The sequence below is a fragment of the Rattus norvegicus genome, chromosome 19 (assembly GCF_021556685.1).
Source record: "Rattus norvegicus strain SHRSP/BbbUtx chromosome 19, alternate assembly SHRSP_T2T, whole genome shotgun sequence".
Taxonomy (NCBI): Eukaryota; Metazoa; Chordata; class Mammalia; order Rodentia; family Muridae; genus Rattus; species Rattus norvegicus.
Window position 1 is genome coordinate 25801974 of NC_141552.1, and position 15850 is coordinate 25817823.

Sequence of the window (15850 nt, forward strand, 5' to 3'; positions counted from 1 at the left end):
CTGTGAAATAATTTTTGTCCCCTCGTGGAGTGGTTTTGCTTGGGGGGTTTCATTTGTATGCTTTTGCTGGCTGGCATGCCGTTTAGTGCCAAATGGGTGCTGGGATCTAAGAAAAGGTCGAAGCATTTTCAGTTGTGTCTAGGTTGGCAATGAGATATGCAGAAGACAGCAGAATAATACGAACTCCTGGTATTTTCCAAGCCCACGTGTGTTCTTTGGTTGGTGGCTCAGAGCTCCCAGGGGTGGTTTAGTTGTCGCACTCATCATTTTCTTAAGGAAAAGATTGCCGTAGAATTCCACAGAAGAACGGAGGGTGTCTGTTGTCTGTCCATTTTCTCTCTCACTTTAGCGCCGTTAACAATTTCATTTACTTTGCATTTTTAAAACTTATTTCTTAATAATTTTCTGGATTTCCTTTTAATGTACTTACATGTCAGAGACATTTACTTTTTATGTGTGCAACTCACAAATAGGATTTTACTCGAAGTCTCCTTAAAAAACAAAACAAAACAAAAAACAAAACAAAAAACAAAGGGGTCAACATTCTTGGAGAAGTGAGTCCCCGAGGGTGAAATGGTTAGCTTGCTGCCTGCACACTGGATGCGCTTTACTGTGCTAATTAATTCAAGTCTCTCTTCGTGCAGGGCCATCGCTTCTTCATCTCTCTCTGATGAGATGACAAGATGTGATTTTAACACAGAAAAGTGAGCCCACAAAGATGTTTTGCTTTCCTTCTTGTGTTATAAAGCACTATGATCAGTATGTACTCGTCTTAGATAAATATTATTTTAACCTCCATCAATATTTCCAGCTGACAGGACTCTTTATGATCAGAGGAGTGCTGCATTGATGAGATCTTCCCATTTGCCTCATGAATCTGCTCAGACTTTATCAGGAGCCTCAATAATATTTAAGGATTATTTTATCGTAAGTATTTTTTAAATATGCACATGTCATTTACTTGCCGTTGTTTTTTTCCCTCTCAGTAAAATACTGGGTCGATTTTGATGAAAAAAAAAAGCCATGAAATTTTACAGTGAGCCTAGTTCATTTCTTTTTTTTTTTTTTTTTAATTAACTTGAGTATTTCTTATATACATTTCGAGTGTTATTCCCTTTCCCGGTTTCCGGGCAAACATCCCCCTCCCCCCTCCCCTTCCTTATGGGTGTTCCCCTCCCAACCCTCCCCCCATTGCCGCCCTCCCCCCCACAGTCTAGTTCACTGGGGGTTCAGTCTTAGCAGAACCCAGGGCTTCCCCTTCCACTGGTGCTCTTACTAGGATATTCATTGCTACCTATGAGGTCAGAGTCCAGGGTCAGTCCATGTATAGTCTTTAGGTAGTGGCTTAGTCCCTGGAAGCTCTGGTTGCTTGGCATTGTTGTACATATGGGGTCTCGAGCCCCTTCAAGCTCTTCCAGTTCTTTCTCTGATTCCTTCAACGGGGGTCCTATTCTCAGTTCAGTGGTTTGCTGCTGGCATTCGGCTCTGTATTTGCTGTATTCTGGCTGTGTCTCTCAGGAGCGATCTACATCCGGCTCCTGTCAGTCTGCACTTCTTTGCTTCATCCATCTTGTCTAATTGGGTGGCTGTATATGTATGGGCCACATGTGGGGCAGGCTCTGAATGGGTGTTCCTTCAGTCTCTGTTTTAATCTTTGCCTCTCCCTTCCCTGCCAAGGGTATTCTTTTTCCTCATTTAAAGAAGGAGTGAAGCATTCACATTTTGATCATCCGTCTTGAGTTTTGTTTGTTCTAGGGATCTAGGGTAATTCAAGCATTTGGGCTAATAGCCACTTATCAATGAGTGCATACCATGTATGTCTTTCTGTGATTGGGTTAGCTCACTCAGGATGATATTTTCCAGTTCCAACCATTTGCCTACGAATTTCATAAACTCGTTGTTTTTGATAGCTGAGTAATATTCCATTGTGTATATGTACCACATTTTCTGTATCCATTCCTCTGTTGAAGGGCATCTGGGTTCTTTCCAGTTTCTGGCTATTATAAATAAGGCTGCGATGAACATAGTGGAGCACGTGTCTCTTTTATATGTTGAGGCATCTTTTGGGTATATGCCCAAGAGAGGTATAGCTGGATCCTCAGGCAGTTCAATGTCCAATTTTCTGAGGAACCTCCAGACTGATTTCCAGAATGTTTTTACCAGTCTGCAATCCCACCAACAATGGAGGAGTGTTCCTCTTTCTCCACATCCTCACCAGCATCTGCTGTCACCTGAGGTTTTGATCTTAGCCATTCTCACTGGTGTGAGGTAAAATCTCAGGGTTGTTTTGATTTGCATTTCCCTTATGACTAAAGATGTTGAACATTTCTTTAGGTGTTTCTCAGCCATTCGGCATTCCTCAGCTGTGAATTCTTTGTTTAGCTCTGAACCCCATTTTTTAATAGGGTTATTTGTTTCCCTGCGGTCTAACTTCTTGAGTTCTTTGTATATTTTGGATATAAGGCCTCTATCTGTTGTAGGATTGGTAAAGATCTTTTCCCATGCTGTTGGTTGCCGTTTTGTCCTAACCACAGTGTCCTTTGCCTTACAGAAGCTTTGCAGTTTTATGAGATCCCATTTGTCGATTCTTGATCTTAGAGCAGAAGCCATTGGTGTTTTGTTCAGGAAATTTTTTCCAGTGCCCATGTGTTCCAGATGCTTCCCTAGTTTTTCTTCTATTAGTTTGAGTGTGTCTGGTTTGATGTGGAGGTCCTTGATCCACTTGGACTTAAGCTTTGTACAGGGTGATAAGCATGGATCGATCTGCATTCTTCTACATGTTGACCTCCAGTTGAACCAGCACCATTTGCTGAAAATGCTATCTTTTTTCCATTGGATGGTTTGGGCTCCTTTGTCAAAAATCAAGTGCCCATAGGTGTGTGGGTTCATTTCTGGGTCTTCAATTCTATTCCATTGGTCTATCTGTCTGTCTCTGTACCAATACCATGCAGTTTTTATCACTATTGCTCTGTAATACTGCTTGAGTTCAGGGATAGTGATTCCCCCTGAAGTCCTTTTATTGTTGAGGATAGTTTTAGCTATCCTGGGTTTTTTGTTATTCCAGATGAATTTGCAAATTGTTCTGTCTAACTCTTTGAAGAATTGGATTGGTATTTTGATGGGGATTGCATTGAATCTGTAGATTGCTTTTGGTAAAATGGCCATTTTTACTATATTAATCCTGCCAATCCATGAGCATGGGAGATCTTTCGATCTTCTGAGGTCTTCTTCAATTTCTTTCCTCAGTGTCTTGAAGTTCTTGTTGTACAGATCTTTTACTTGCTTGGTTAAAGTCACACCGAGGTACTTTATATTATTTGGGTCTATTATGAAGGGTGTCGTTTCCCTAATTTCTTTCTCGGCTTGTTTCTCTTTTGTATAGAGGAAGGCAACTGATTTATTTGAATTAATTTTATACCCAGCCACTTTGCTGAAGTTGTTTATCAGCTTTAGTAGTTCTCTGGTGGAACTTTTGGGATCACTTAAATATACTATCATATCATCTGCAAATAGTGATATTTTGACCTCTTCTTTTCCGATCTGTATCCCCTTGATCTCCTTTTGTTGTCTGATTGTTCTGGCTAGAACTTCAAGAACTATATTGAATAAGTAGGGAGAGAGTGGGCACCCTTGTCTAGTCCCTGATTTTAGTGGGATTGCTTCAAGTTTCTCTCCATTTAGTTTAATGTTAGCAACTGGTTTGCTGTATATGGCTTTTACTATGTTTAGGTATGGGCCTTGAATTACTATTCTTTCCAGGACTTTTATCATGAAAGGGTGTTGAATTTTGTCAAATGCTTTCTCAGCATCTAATGAAATGATCATGTGGTTTTGTTCTTTCAGTTTGTTTATATAATGAATCACGTTGATGGTTTTCCATATATTAAACCATCCCTGCATGCCTGGGATGAAGCCTACTTGATCATGGTGGATGATTGTTTTGATGTGCTCTTGAATTCGGTTTGCCAGAATTTTATTGAGTATTTTTGCGTCAATATTCATAAGGGAAATTGGTCTGAAGTTCTCTTTCTTTGTTGTGTCTTTGTGTAGTTTAGGTATAAGAGTAATTGTGGCTTCGTAGAAGGTATTCAGTAGTGATCCATCTGTTTCAATTTTGTGGAATAGTTTGGATAATATTGGTATGAGGTCTTCTATGAAGTTTTGATAGAATTCTGCACTAAACCCGTCTGGACCTGGGCTCTTTTTGGTTGGGAGACCTTTAATGATTGCTTCTATTTCCTTAGGAGTTATGGGGTTGTTTAACTGGTTTATCTGTTCCTGAATTAAATTCGATACGTGGTATCTGTCTAGGAAATTGTCCATTTCCAGAAGATTTCGAAGTTTTGTTGAATATAGGTTTTTATAGTAAGATCTGATGATTTTTTGAATTTCCTCTGAATCTGTTGTTATGTCTCCCTTTCATTTCTGATTTTGTTAATTTGGACACACTCTCTGTGTCCTCTCGTTAGTCTGGCCAAGGGTTTATCTATCTTGTTGATTTTCTCAAAGAACCAACTTTTGGTTCTGTTGATTCTTTCTATGGCCCTTTTTGTTTCTACTTGGTTGATTTCAGCTCTGAGTTTGATTATTTCCTGCCTTCTACTCCTCCTGGGTGTATTTGCTTCTTTTTGTTCTAGAGCTTTTAGGTGTGCTGTCAAGCTGCTGACATATGCTCTTTCCTGTTTCTTTCTGCAGGCACTCAGCGCTATGAGTTTTCCTCTTAGCACAGCTTTCATTGTGTCCCATAAGTTTGGGTTTGTTGTACCTTCATTTTCATTAAATTCTAAAAAGTTTTTAATTTCTTTCTTTATTTCTTCCTTGACCGGGTTATCATTGAGTAGGGCATTGTTCAATTTCCACGTATATGTGGGCATTCTTCCCTTATTGTTATTGAAGACCAGTTATAGGCCGTGGTGGTCTGATAGCACGCATGGGATTATTTCTATCTTTCTGTACCTGTTGAGGCCCGTTTTTTGACCAATTATATGGTCAATTTTGGAGAAAGTACCATGAGGAGCTGAGAAGAAGGTATATCCTTTTGCTTTAGGATAGAATGTTCTATAAATATCTGTTAAGTCCATTTGGCTCATGACTTCTCTTAGTCTGTCTACGTCTCTGTTTAATTTCTGTTTCCATAATCTGTCCATTGATGAGATTGGGTGTTGAAATCTCCCACTATTATTGTGTGAGGTGCAATGTGTGTTTTGAGCTTTAGTAAGGTCTCTTTTACATATGTAGGTGCCCTTGTATTTGGGGCATAGATATTTAGGATTGAGAGTTCATCTTGGTTGATTTTTCCTTTGATGAATATGAAGTGTCCTTCCTTATCTTTTTTGATGACTTTTAGTTGGAAATTGATTTTATTTGATATTAGAATGGCTACTCCAGCTTGCTTCTTCCTACCATTTGCTTGGAAAGTTGTTTTCTAGCCTTTCACTCTGAGGTAGTGTCTGTCTTTGTCTCTGAGGTGTGTTTCCTGTAGGCAGCAGAATGCAGGGTCCTTGTTGCGTATCCAGTTTGTTAATCTATTTCTTTTTATTGGGGAGTTGAGGCCATTGATGTTGAGAGATATTAAGGAATAGTGATTATTGCTTCCTGTTATATTCATATTTGGATGTGAGGTTATGTTTGTCTGCTTTCATTCTCTTTGTTTTGTTGCCAAGACGATTAGTTTCTTGTTTCTTCTAGGGTATAGCTTGCCTCCTTATGTTGGGCTTTACCATTTATTATCCTTTGTAGTGCTGGATTTGTAGAAAGATATTGTGTAAATTTGGTTTTGTGATGGAATATCTTGGTTTCTCCATCTATGTTAATTGAGAGTTTTGCAGGATACAGTAACCTGGGCTGCCATTTGTGTTCTCTTAGGGTCTGTATTACATCAGTCCAGGATCTTCTGGCCTTCATAGTTTCTGCTGAGAAGTCTGGTGTGATTCTGATAGGTCTGCCTTTATATGTTACTTGACCTTTTTCCCTTACTGCTTTTAGTATTCTTTCTTTATTTTGTGCGTTTGGTGTTTTGACAATTATGTGATGGGAGGTGTTTCTTTTCTGGTCCAATCTATTTGGAGTTCTGTAGGCTTCTTGTATGCCTATGGGTATCTCTTTTTTTAGGTTAGGGAAGTTTTCTTCTATGATTTTGTTGAAGATATTTACTGGTCCTTTGAGCTGGGAGTCTTCACTCTCTTCTATACCTATTATCCTTAGGTTTGATCTTCTCATTGAGTCCTGGATTTCCTGTATGTTTTGGACCAGTAGCTTTTTCCACTTTACAATATCTTTGACAATTGAGTCAATGGTTTCTATTTAATCTTCTGCTCCTGAGATTCTCTCTTCCATCTCTTGTATTCTGTTGGTGAAGCTTGTATCTACAGCTCCTTGGTCTCCTCTTTTGGTTTTCTATATCCAGGATTGTTTCCATGTGTTCTTTCTTGATTGCTTCTATTTCCATTTTTAATTCCTTCAACTGTTTGATTGTGTTTTCCTGGGATTCTTTCAGGGATTTTTGTGTCTCCTCTCTATGGGCTTCTACTTGTTTATTTATGTTTTCCTGGAATTCTTTCAGGGATTTTTGTGTCTCCTCTCTATGGGCTTCTACTTGTTTATTTATGTTTTCCTGGAATTCTTTCAGGCATTTTTGCGATTCCTCTCTGTAGGCTTCTACTTGTTCTCTAAGGGAGTTCTTCACGTCTTTCTTGAAGTCCTCCAGCATCATGATCAAAAATGATTTTGAAACTAGATCTTGCTTTTCTGGTGTGTTTGGATATTCCATGTTTGTTTTGATGGGAGAATTGGGCTCCGATGGTGCCATGTAGTCTTGGTTTCTGTTGCTTGGGTTCCTGTGCTTGCCTCTCGCCATCAGATTATCTCTAGTGTTACTTTGTTCTGCTCTTTCTGACAGTGGCTAGACTGTCCTATAAGCCTGTGTGTCAGGAGTGCTGTAGACCTGTTTTCCTCTCTTTCAGTCAGTTATGGGGACAGAGTGTTCTGCTTTCGGGCGTGTAGTTTTTCCTCTCTACAGGTCTTCAGCTGTTCCTGTGGGCCTGTGTCTTGAGTTCACCAGGCAGGTCACTTGTAGCAGAAAAGTTGGTCTTACCTGTGGTCCTGAGGCTCAAGTTCGCTCGCGGGGTGCTGCCCTCGGGCTCTCTGTGGCGGCAGCAACCAGGAAGATCTGCGCTGCCCTTTCCGGGAGCTTCAGTGCATCAGGGTTCCAGATGGCCTTTGGTGTTTTCCTCTGGCGCCCGAGATGTATGTGCAGAGAGCAGTCTCTTCTGGTTTCCCAGGCTTGTCTGCCTCTCTAAAGGTTTAGCTCACCCTCCCACGGGATTTGGGTGTAGAGAACTGTTTATCCGGTCTGTTTCCTTCAGGTTCCGGCGGTGTCTCAGGCAGGGGTCCTGCCGCTCCTGTGCCCTCCCCCACGGGAGCCCAGAGGCCTTATACAGTTTCCTCTTGGGCCAGGGATGTGGGCAGGGGTGGGCAGTGTTGGTGGTCTCTTCCGCTCTGCAGCCTCAGGAGTGCCCACCTGACCAGGCTGTTGGGTCTCTCTCTCACGGGGTCTGGGAGCAGAGAGCTGCTGCCTAGTTCATTTCTAAACTCTCCATTGAAATTCATCTTCTTAGCTACGTCTTTTTAGTTCATGCCTGCAGTCCCAGCACATGTGAGGCCAAAGCAGGAGAATTGGCTGTGTGCTTGAGGCCAGCCTAGGCAACAGTTCTGAGGTATTGTCTCAACGTCAAAAGCAACCTCACCAAAATAAATAATTAAACAAACAAATAAACAAACAGATGCTCTTTTCTGCCAGAAGCAAATCTTGAGCCCTTTTATCATGCCTTGCGTAAAATTTACTAATCACCTTGACCCATAACATGTGCCTATATTTTAGTAGAAAAGCACTTAGCCAAAGGATCATCACATTTTTTTTTCTACATGTGATTACACAGCTACTGTTTCTGTATTATACCAAGGAGTCGAGTAGAGACTGAGGAGAAACACATCTACTTGAAGGATGATAATTGAGGGACCGAGAAAATCCAATTTAGGGCTTTTAGAATGAAGACTCTAATTCAGAGCACGTGAAGCTATAATCTGATAGTCTTTTTGGGTTCTTCTATTAGAGCAAGTCCTTGGGTGCAGCGATGTGAATACCACAGGAAATTCAGCCTTAAACATCTTCAGCACCAATTCTGTAAAAAAAGATTCCAGAGCTATAACACTGTGTCTCAGAGTGTCAGTCTGTGTATCTTGTGTCTCTTACATGATCCTCCCTGTGTGTGACTATGCGCGACCCCTCTTTTCTTTTATCCTATATTTTATATGTTAATGATTTATTTATTTTTCTTCCCTTCCCATTTGCCACCATAGAAAAAAAATGTCAGTGAGTGGTATTAGATAAGTTAATCAGCAAAAGTTCATTGTTCTCACAGTTCTGGATCCCAGAAGTTAGCTATCAAGGTTGCTGGCAGGTGTTTCTTCTGAAGCTTCCCCGTTGACTGCACGGCAGCTGTCTGCTTTGTGTGGTCTCTCCTCTGTTTGTATGGAGTCTGGTGTCTCCTATCTTTTGATAACATTTAATCTTAGCTTCCTCAGATCTGTGTATCCAAAGATGGTCGCACTGATGGCTAGGTCTCTTGCATGTTTGAAGAACACAGTTTAATTATAATTAAATATGAATGAAGTATATTTGAAGTGTTTCTTTACGTTGAATAGTCCTTTACATTTATTTGTCTGTCTGTCTGTTTGTTTTTATTTTTGGGTAGTGATGCGTGGGCCATGGAGTACAGGTCAGAGGACAATATGTAAGAGTGAGTTCTTTCCTATACTGTGTGGGTTGTGGAGTTTGAACCAAATTTAACAAGATTAGCAGAAAGCATCTTTACCCATTCACCAGCAACAGTTCTTATCATTTAAAGTCCTATAGCCACGACTTTAAAATTCACTCTTATCTTATGGTGTTAATTATGTTACTCGTATCTTTATGAGTCTACTTTGCTAAAACTAAATTTTTACAAGTCTTTTTTGGATATGGAAATTACATGGATTCTTTTTAATGGAAAATATAGACATGTCTATGTTTTCATGTCTACATGTGTATAATTTCCTGAAAAAGGTTAAGTCATTGTTATATATTGTTTATGGAAGACATTCCTCAATTCATGATAGTTATTGTTTAGAAGGAGAATGTCTCCTACAGGCTTATATGCTTAAACACTTGCTTGCTAGCTGTTATCATTGTTTTGGTAGATTACCTGACTTCCAGGAAGCAGAAATTAGATGGACAGTGGTACGCCTTATGGTTATAACTTGATTTTCGTTTCCTATGCTTCTCAACTTGATGATACAATGCAACCAGTTGCCACTATGAGCCAGTCTTGCCACCATGCCATCCTTGACATGGTAGACTGTACCATGCAAACAATCCTTCCTCTCCTAAGTTTATAATCCTTGTGATACAAAATAACCGGTTTAGAAAATCAGCACCGAAAAATGGAGTCCCTGCTGTGGAAAACAGTGGTTCATTAGCCTTTGGAGACGTTTGCAGTGGGAATGTGAAAGAGTTTGGAGTTTCTGGCTACAGAAGTGGTTGTGTGCTCTAAGTAGAGCTCAAAGGACCTTTCTGGTAGATGTTCAGAAGACCAAAGTGCTTCCAGAAATGTGAATGTCAAAGTGTTTGCGTGAAGTATCGAAGGGGAAGAAGGACTCTACTAGGGACTTCCATGTTCCAACAATGGACCTGGCTACATTCTACCCTTGTAGAATTATAACTTGGGGTGAAATTTGTAGCAGGATAGCTGAGCTTTGGTGGCGCCTGACTCTTACTGATTGTGTTCTTATGCTCTCCTATAGGCATCTAGATTTCCCTGGTGTTGGCTGGATGAACTTGATGATAGCAGGGCTTTTTTGGAAGGGAGGGAGCCATGAGCCTGACTATGGAGGTTTGGGCACTGGACTCGGCTGGATGTGCCTCTGGCAGACCCCACTAGCAAGGGATTTGTGGGGCAGTGTTCCAAGTCCGTAGTTCTTGGAGGCCCTGTTTGCCTCTATGTGGAAGCAAGAAGCTCTTAGAGTTCTGCAAGGCTCCCATGGACCAAAGGGCAAGCCCAGTGCTAGTGAAAGGAGGTCAGTGGACTGCGTACAACTCACTTCCGCCAGCTGTGACACAGGCAGACCCACCTGGGAAAGCATTGGTAGGGTACGGTTCCAAGCTGGTGAAGCTTGGGTCCCCGGAGGCCCCCACAGGGGAGCAGTACACTCATGGTGTTCCCCATGGCTCCACAGGACTGAAGAGTGAGCCCAGTGCCAAACAATGGAGGTCAGGAGACCGTGGGCAAGTCAACGGTGCTGTCTCTGAGAAAGGGTCTTCTGTTTCATTGACTTTTTATTTGTATTTTTTTGCCAGTCCTGTTTGGTTCTATCCCGTGTCTCTTGGCTGTACTTAACCTCTGGTTTCTGCTTTTTTTTAGGCAGTCTCGGGCATGGGTTCCCTCTCAGGCATGGGCCTCAAGTTGGGCTAGTTATTGTTAGGCTGTTCCTACAAGTTCTGTGCCACCTTTACTCCACCATATTTTACAGGTAGTACGAATTAAAGGTCAAAGATTTTGTGGTTGGGTTGATGTCCCAGTCCCACCACTAGGAGCCTTCCATGGTTATAGAAGGAAGACAGTTTGAGCTCCATATCCTCCATTAGCAGAGACTCTGTTAGGGTAACTCTTGCAGATTCCAGTGATCTTTATCAGTGCTCCCTATCTCTTCCTTGGCCTTATCCCTCCTGCTCCCATCCCCACCTGCCCTAACTTCACCTGAAAAATTTATTTCATTCGTCCTTGATACAGAGATCTGTTTATCAGCCCTTGAACACTTCTCGTTCCTTAGCCACTCTGGGTCTGTGGATTATAGCATGATTATCCTTTGCTTAACAGCAGTACCCAAAAATATAGAACTCAAGAAACAAGACGTAAAAAAAAACACCCCAATAATCCAATTAAAAATGGGTACACCCAGAAGAAGAGACAAGGAGCTGTAGATACGAACTTCACCACAGAATAAGAGAGATGGAAGAGAGAATCTCAGGAGCAGAAGATTCCATAGAAATCATCGACTCAGCTGTCAAAGATAATGTAAAGCAGAAAAAGCTACTGGTCCAAAACATACAGGAAATCCAGGACTCAATGAGAAGATCAAACCTAAGGATAATAGGTATAGAAGAGAGTGAAGACTCCCAGCTCAAAGGACCAGTAAATATCTTCAACAAAATCATAGAAGAAAACTTCCCTAACCTAAAAAAAGAGATACCCATAGGCATACAAGAAGCCTACAGAACTCCAAATAGATTGGACCAGAAAAGAAACACCTCCCATTACATAATAGTCAAAACACCAAATGCACAAAATAAAGAAAGAATATTAAAAGCAGTAAGGGAAAAAGGTCAAGTAACATATAAAGGCAGACCTATCAGAATCACACCAGACTTCTCAGCAGAAACTATGAAGGCCAGAAGATCCTGGACTGATGTCCTACAGACCCTAAGACAACACAAATGCCAGCCCAGGTTACTGTATCCTGCAAAACTCTCATTAACATAGATGGAGAAACCAAGATATTCCATGACAAAACCAAATTTACACAATATCTTTCTACAAATCCAGCACTACAAAGGATAATAAATGGTAAAGCCCAACATAAGGAGGCAAGCTATACCCTAGAAGAAGCAAGAAACTAATCATCTTGGCAACAAAACAAAGAGAATGAAAGCACACAAACATAACCTCACATCCAAATATGAATATAACGGGAAGAAATAATCACTATTCCTTAAAATCTCTCAACATCAATGGCCTCAACTCCCCAATAAAAAGACATAGATTAACAAACTGGATACGCAACGAGGACCCTGCATTCTGCTGCCTACAGGAAACACACCTCAGAGACAAAGACAGACATTACCTCAGAGTGAAAGGCTGGAAAACAATTTTCCAAGCAAATGGTCAGAAGAAGCAAGCTGGAGTAGCCATTCTAATATCAAATAAAATCAATTTTCAACTAAAAGTCATCAAAAAAGATAAGGAAGGACACTTCATATTCATCAAAGGAAAAATCCACAAAGATGAACTCTCAATCCTAAATATCTATGCCCCAAATACAAGGGCACCTACATATGTAAAAGAAACCTTACTAAAGCTCAAAACACACATTGCACCTCACACAATAATAGTGGGAGATTTCAACACCCCACTCTCATCAATGGACAGATCATGGAAACAGAAATTAAACAGTGATGTAGACAGACTAAGAGAAGTCATGAGCCAAATGGACTTAACGGATATTTATAGAACATTCTATCCTAAAGCAAAAGGATATACCTTCTTCTCAGCTCCTCATGGTACTTTCTCCAAAATTGACCATATAATTGGTCAAAAAACGGGCCTCAACAGGTACAGAAAGATAGAAATAATCCCATGCGTGCTATCGGACCACCACGGCCTAAAACTGGTCTTCAATTACAATCAAGGAAGAATGCCCACATATACTTGGAAATTGAACAATGCTCTACTCAATGATAACCTGGTCAAGGAAGAAATAAAGAAAGAAATTAAAAACTTTTTAGAATTTAATGAAAATGAAGGTACAACATACCCAAACTTATGGGACACAATGAAAGCTATGCTAAGAGGAAAACTCATAGCACTGAGTGCCTGCAGAAAGAAACAGGAAAGAGCATATGTCACCAGCTTGACAGCACACCTAAAAGCTCTAGAACAAAAAGAAGCAAATACACCCAGGAGGAGTAGAAGGCAGGAAATAATCAAACTCAGAGCTGAAATCAACCAAGTAGAAACAAAAAGGACCATAGAAAGAATCAACAGAACCAAAAGTTGGTTCTTTGAGAAAATCAACAAGATAGATAAACCCTTAGCCAGACTAACGAGAGGACACAGAGAGTGCGTCCAAATTAACAAAATCAGAAATGAAAAGGGAGACATAACAACAGATTCAGAGGAAATTCAAAAAATCATCAGATCTTACTATAAAAGCCTATATTCAACAAAACTTGAAAATCTTCAGGAAATGGACAATTTCCTAGACAGATACCAGGTACTGAAGTTAAATCAGGAACAGATAAACCAGTTAAACAACCCCATAACTCCTAAGGAAATAGAAGCAGTCATTAAAGGTCTCCCAACCAAAAAGAGCCCAGGTCCAGACGGGTTTAGTGCAGAATTCTATCAAACCTTCATAGAAGACCTCATACCAATATTATCCAAACTATTCCACAAAATTGAAACAGATGGATCACTACCGAATACCTTCTACGAAGCCACAATTACTCTTATACCTAAACCACACAAAGACCCAACAAAGAAAGAGAACTTCAGACCAATTTCCCTTATGAATATCGACGCAAAAATACTCAACAAAATTCTGGCAAACCGAATCCAAGAGCACATCAAAACAATCATCCACCATGACCAAGTAGGCTTCATCCCAGGCATGCAGGGATGGTTTAATATACGGAAAACCATCAACGTGATCCATTATATAAACAAACTGAAAGAACAAAACCACATGATCATTTCATTAGATGCTGAGAAAGCATTTGACAAAATTCAACACCCCTTCATGATAAAAGTCCTGGAAAGAATAGGAATTCAAGGCCCATACCTGAACATAGTAAAAGCCATATAAAGCAAACCAGTTGCTTACATTAAACTAAATGGAGAGAAACTTGAAGCAATCCCACTAAAATCAGGGACTAGACAAGGCTGCCCACTCTCTCCCTACTTATTCAATATAGTTCTTGAAGTTCTAGCCAGAGCAATCAGACAACAAAAGGAGGTCAAGGGGATACAGATCGGAAAAGAAGAAGTCAAAATATCACTATTTGCAGATGATATGATAGTATATTTATGTAATCCCAAAAGTTCCACCAGAGAACTACTAAAGCTGATAAACAACTTCAGCAAAGTGGCTGGGTATAAAATTAACTCAAATAAATCAGTTGCCTTCCTCTACACAAAAAGAGAAACAAGCCGAGAAAGAAATTAGGGAAACGACACCCTTCATAATAGACCCAAATAATATAAAGTACCTCGGTGTGACTTTAACAAAGCAAGTAAAAGATCTGTACAATAAGAACTTCAAGACACTGAAGAAGGAAATTGAAGAAGACCTCAGAAGATGGAAAGATCTCCCATGCTCATGGATTGGCAGGATTAATATAGTAAAAATGGCCATTTTACCAAAAGCAATCTACAGATTCAATGCAATCCCCATCAAAATACCAATCCAATTCTTCAAAGAGTTAGACAGAACAATTTGCAAATTCATCTGGAATAACAAAAAAACCCAGGATAGCTAAAGCTATCCTCAACAATAAAAGGACTTCAGGGGGAATCACTGTCCCTGAACTCAAGCAGTATTACAAAGCAATAGTGAAGCAATAGTGATAAAAAACTGCATGGTATTGGTACAGAGACAGACAGATAGACCAATGGAATAGAATTGAAGACCCAGAAATGAACCCACACACCTATGGTCACTTGATTTTTGACAAAGGAGCCAAAACCATCCAATGGAAAAAAGATAGCATTTTCAGCAAATGGTGCTGGTTCAACTGGAGGTCAACATGTAGAAGAATGCAGATCGATCCATGCTTATCACACTGTACAAAGCTTAAGTCCAAGTGAATCAAGGACCTCCACATCAAACCAGACACACTCAAACTAATAGAAGAAAAACTAGGGAAGCATCTGGAACACATGGGCACTGGAAATAAATTCCTGAACAAAACACCAATGGCTTATGCTCTAAGAACAAGAATCGACAAATGGGATCTCATAAAACTGCAAAGCTTCTGTAAGGCAAAGGACACTGTGGTTAGGACAAAACGGCAACCAACAGATTGGGAAAAGATCTTTACCAATCCTACAACAGATAGAGGCCTTATATCCAAAATATACAAAGAACTCAAGAAGTTAGACCGCAGGGAAACAAATAACCCTATTAAAAAATGGGGTTCAGAGCTAAACAAAGAATTCACAGCTGAGGAATGCCGAATGGCTGAGAAACACCTAAAGAAATGTTTAACATCTTTAGTCATAAGGGAAATGCAAATCAAAACAACCCTGAGATTTCACTTCACACCAGTGAGAATGGCTAAGATCAAAAACTCAGGGGACAACAGATGCTGGCGAGGATGTGGAGGAAGAGGAACACTCCTCCATTGTTGGTGGGATTGCAGACTGGTAAAACCATTCTGGAAATCAGTCTGGAGGTTCCTCAGAAAATTGGACATTGAACTACCTGAGGATCCAGCTATACCTCTCTTGGGCATATACCCAAAAGATGCCCCAACATATAAAAAAGACACGTGCTCCACTATGTTCATTGCAGCCTTATTTATAATAGCCAGAAGCTGGAAAGAACCCAGATGCCCTTCAACAGAGGAATGGATACAGAAAATGTGGTTCATCTACACAATGGAATATTACTCAGCTATCAAAAACAACGACTTTATGAAATTCGTAGGCAAATGGTTGTAACTGGAAAACATCATCCTGAGTGAGCTAACCCAATCACAGAAAGACATACATGGTATGCACTCATTGATAAGTGGCTATTAGCCCAAATGCTTGAATTACCCTAGATGCCTAGAACAAATGAAACTCAAGACGGATGATCAAAATGTGAATGCTTCACTCTTTCTTTAAAAGGGGAACAAGAATACCCTTGGCAGGGAAGAGAGAGGCAAAGATTAAAACAGACACAGAAGGAACACCCATTCAGAGTCTGCCCCACATGTGGCCCATACATATACAGCCACCCAATTAGAAAAGATGGATGAAGCAAAGAAGTGCAG

At 40.4% G+C, this 15850-nt stretch overlaps 1 protein-coding gene across 6 annotated transcripts in view; it reads left to right on the top strand.

The window, feature by feature from the left end:
- Positions 1-15850, top strand: part of Iqcml1 (IQ motif containing M like 1) — a gene marked incomplete in the record, with an annotated part of 220276 nt that overhangs the window by 98065 nt on the left and 106361 nt on the right. For 5 of the 6 annotated variants that reach the window (NM_001432086.1, NM_001432087.1, NM_001432088.1 and 2 more), the window contains 3 exon segments: positions 812-927; positions 11688-11705; positions 13998-14009. In NM_001432086.1, coding sequence (NP_001419015.1) covers positions 812-927; positions 11688-11705; positions 13998-14009 — 146 coding nt within the window. 6 annotated transcript variants of the gene reach the window in all.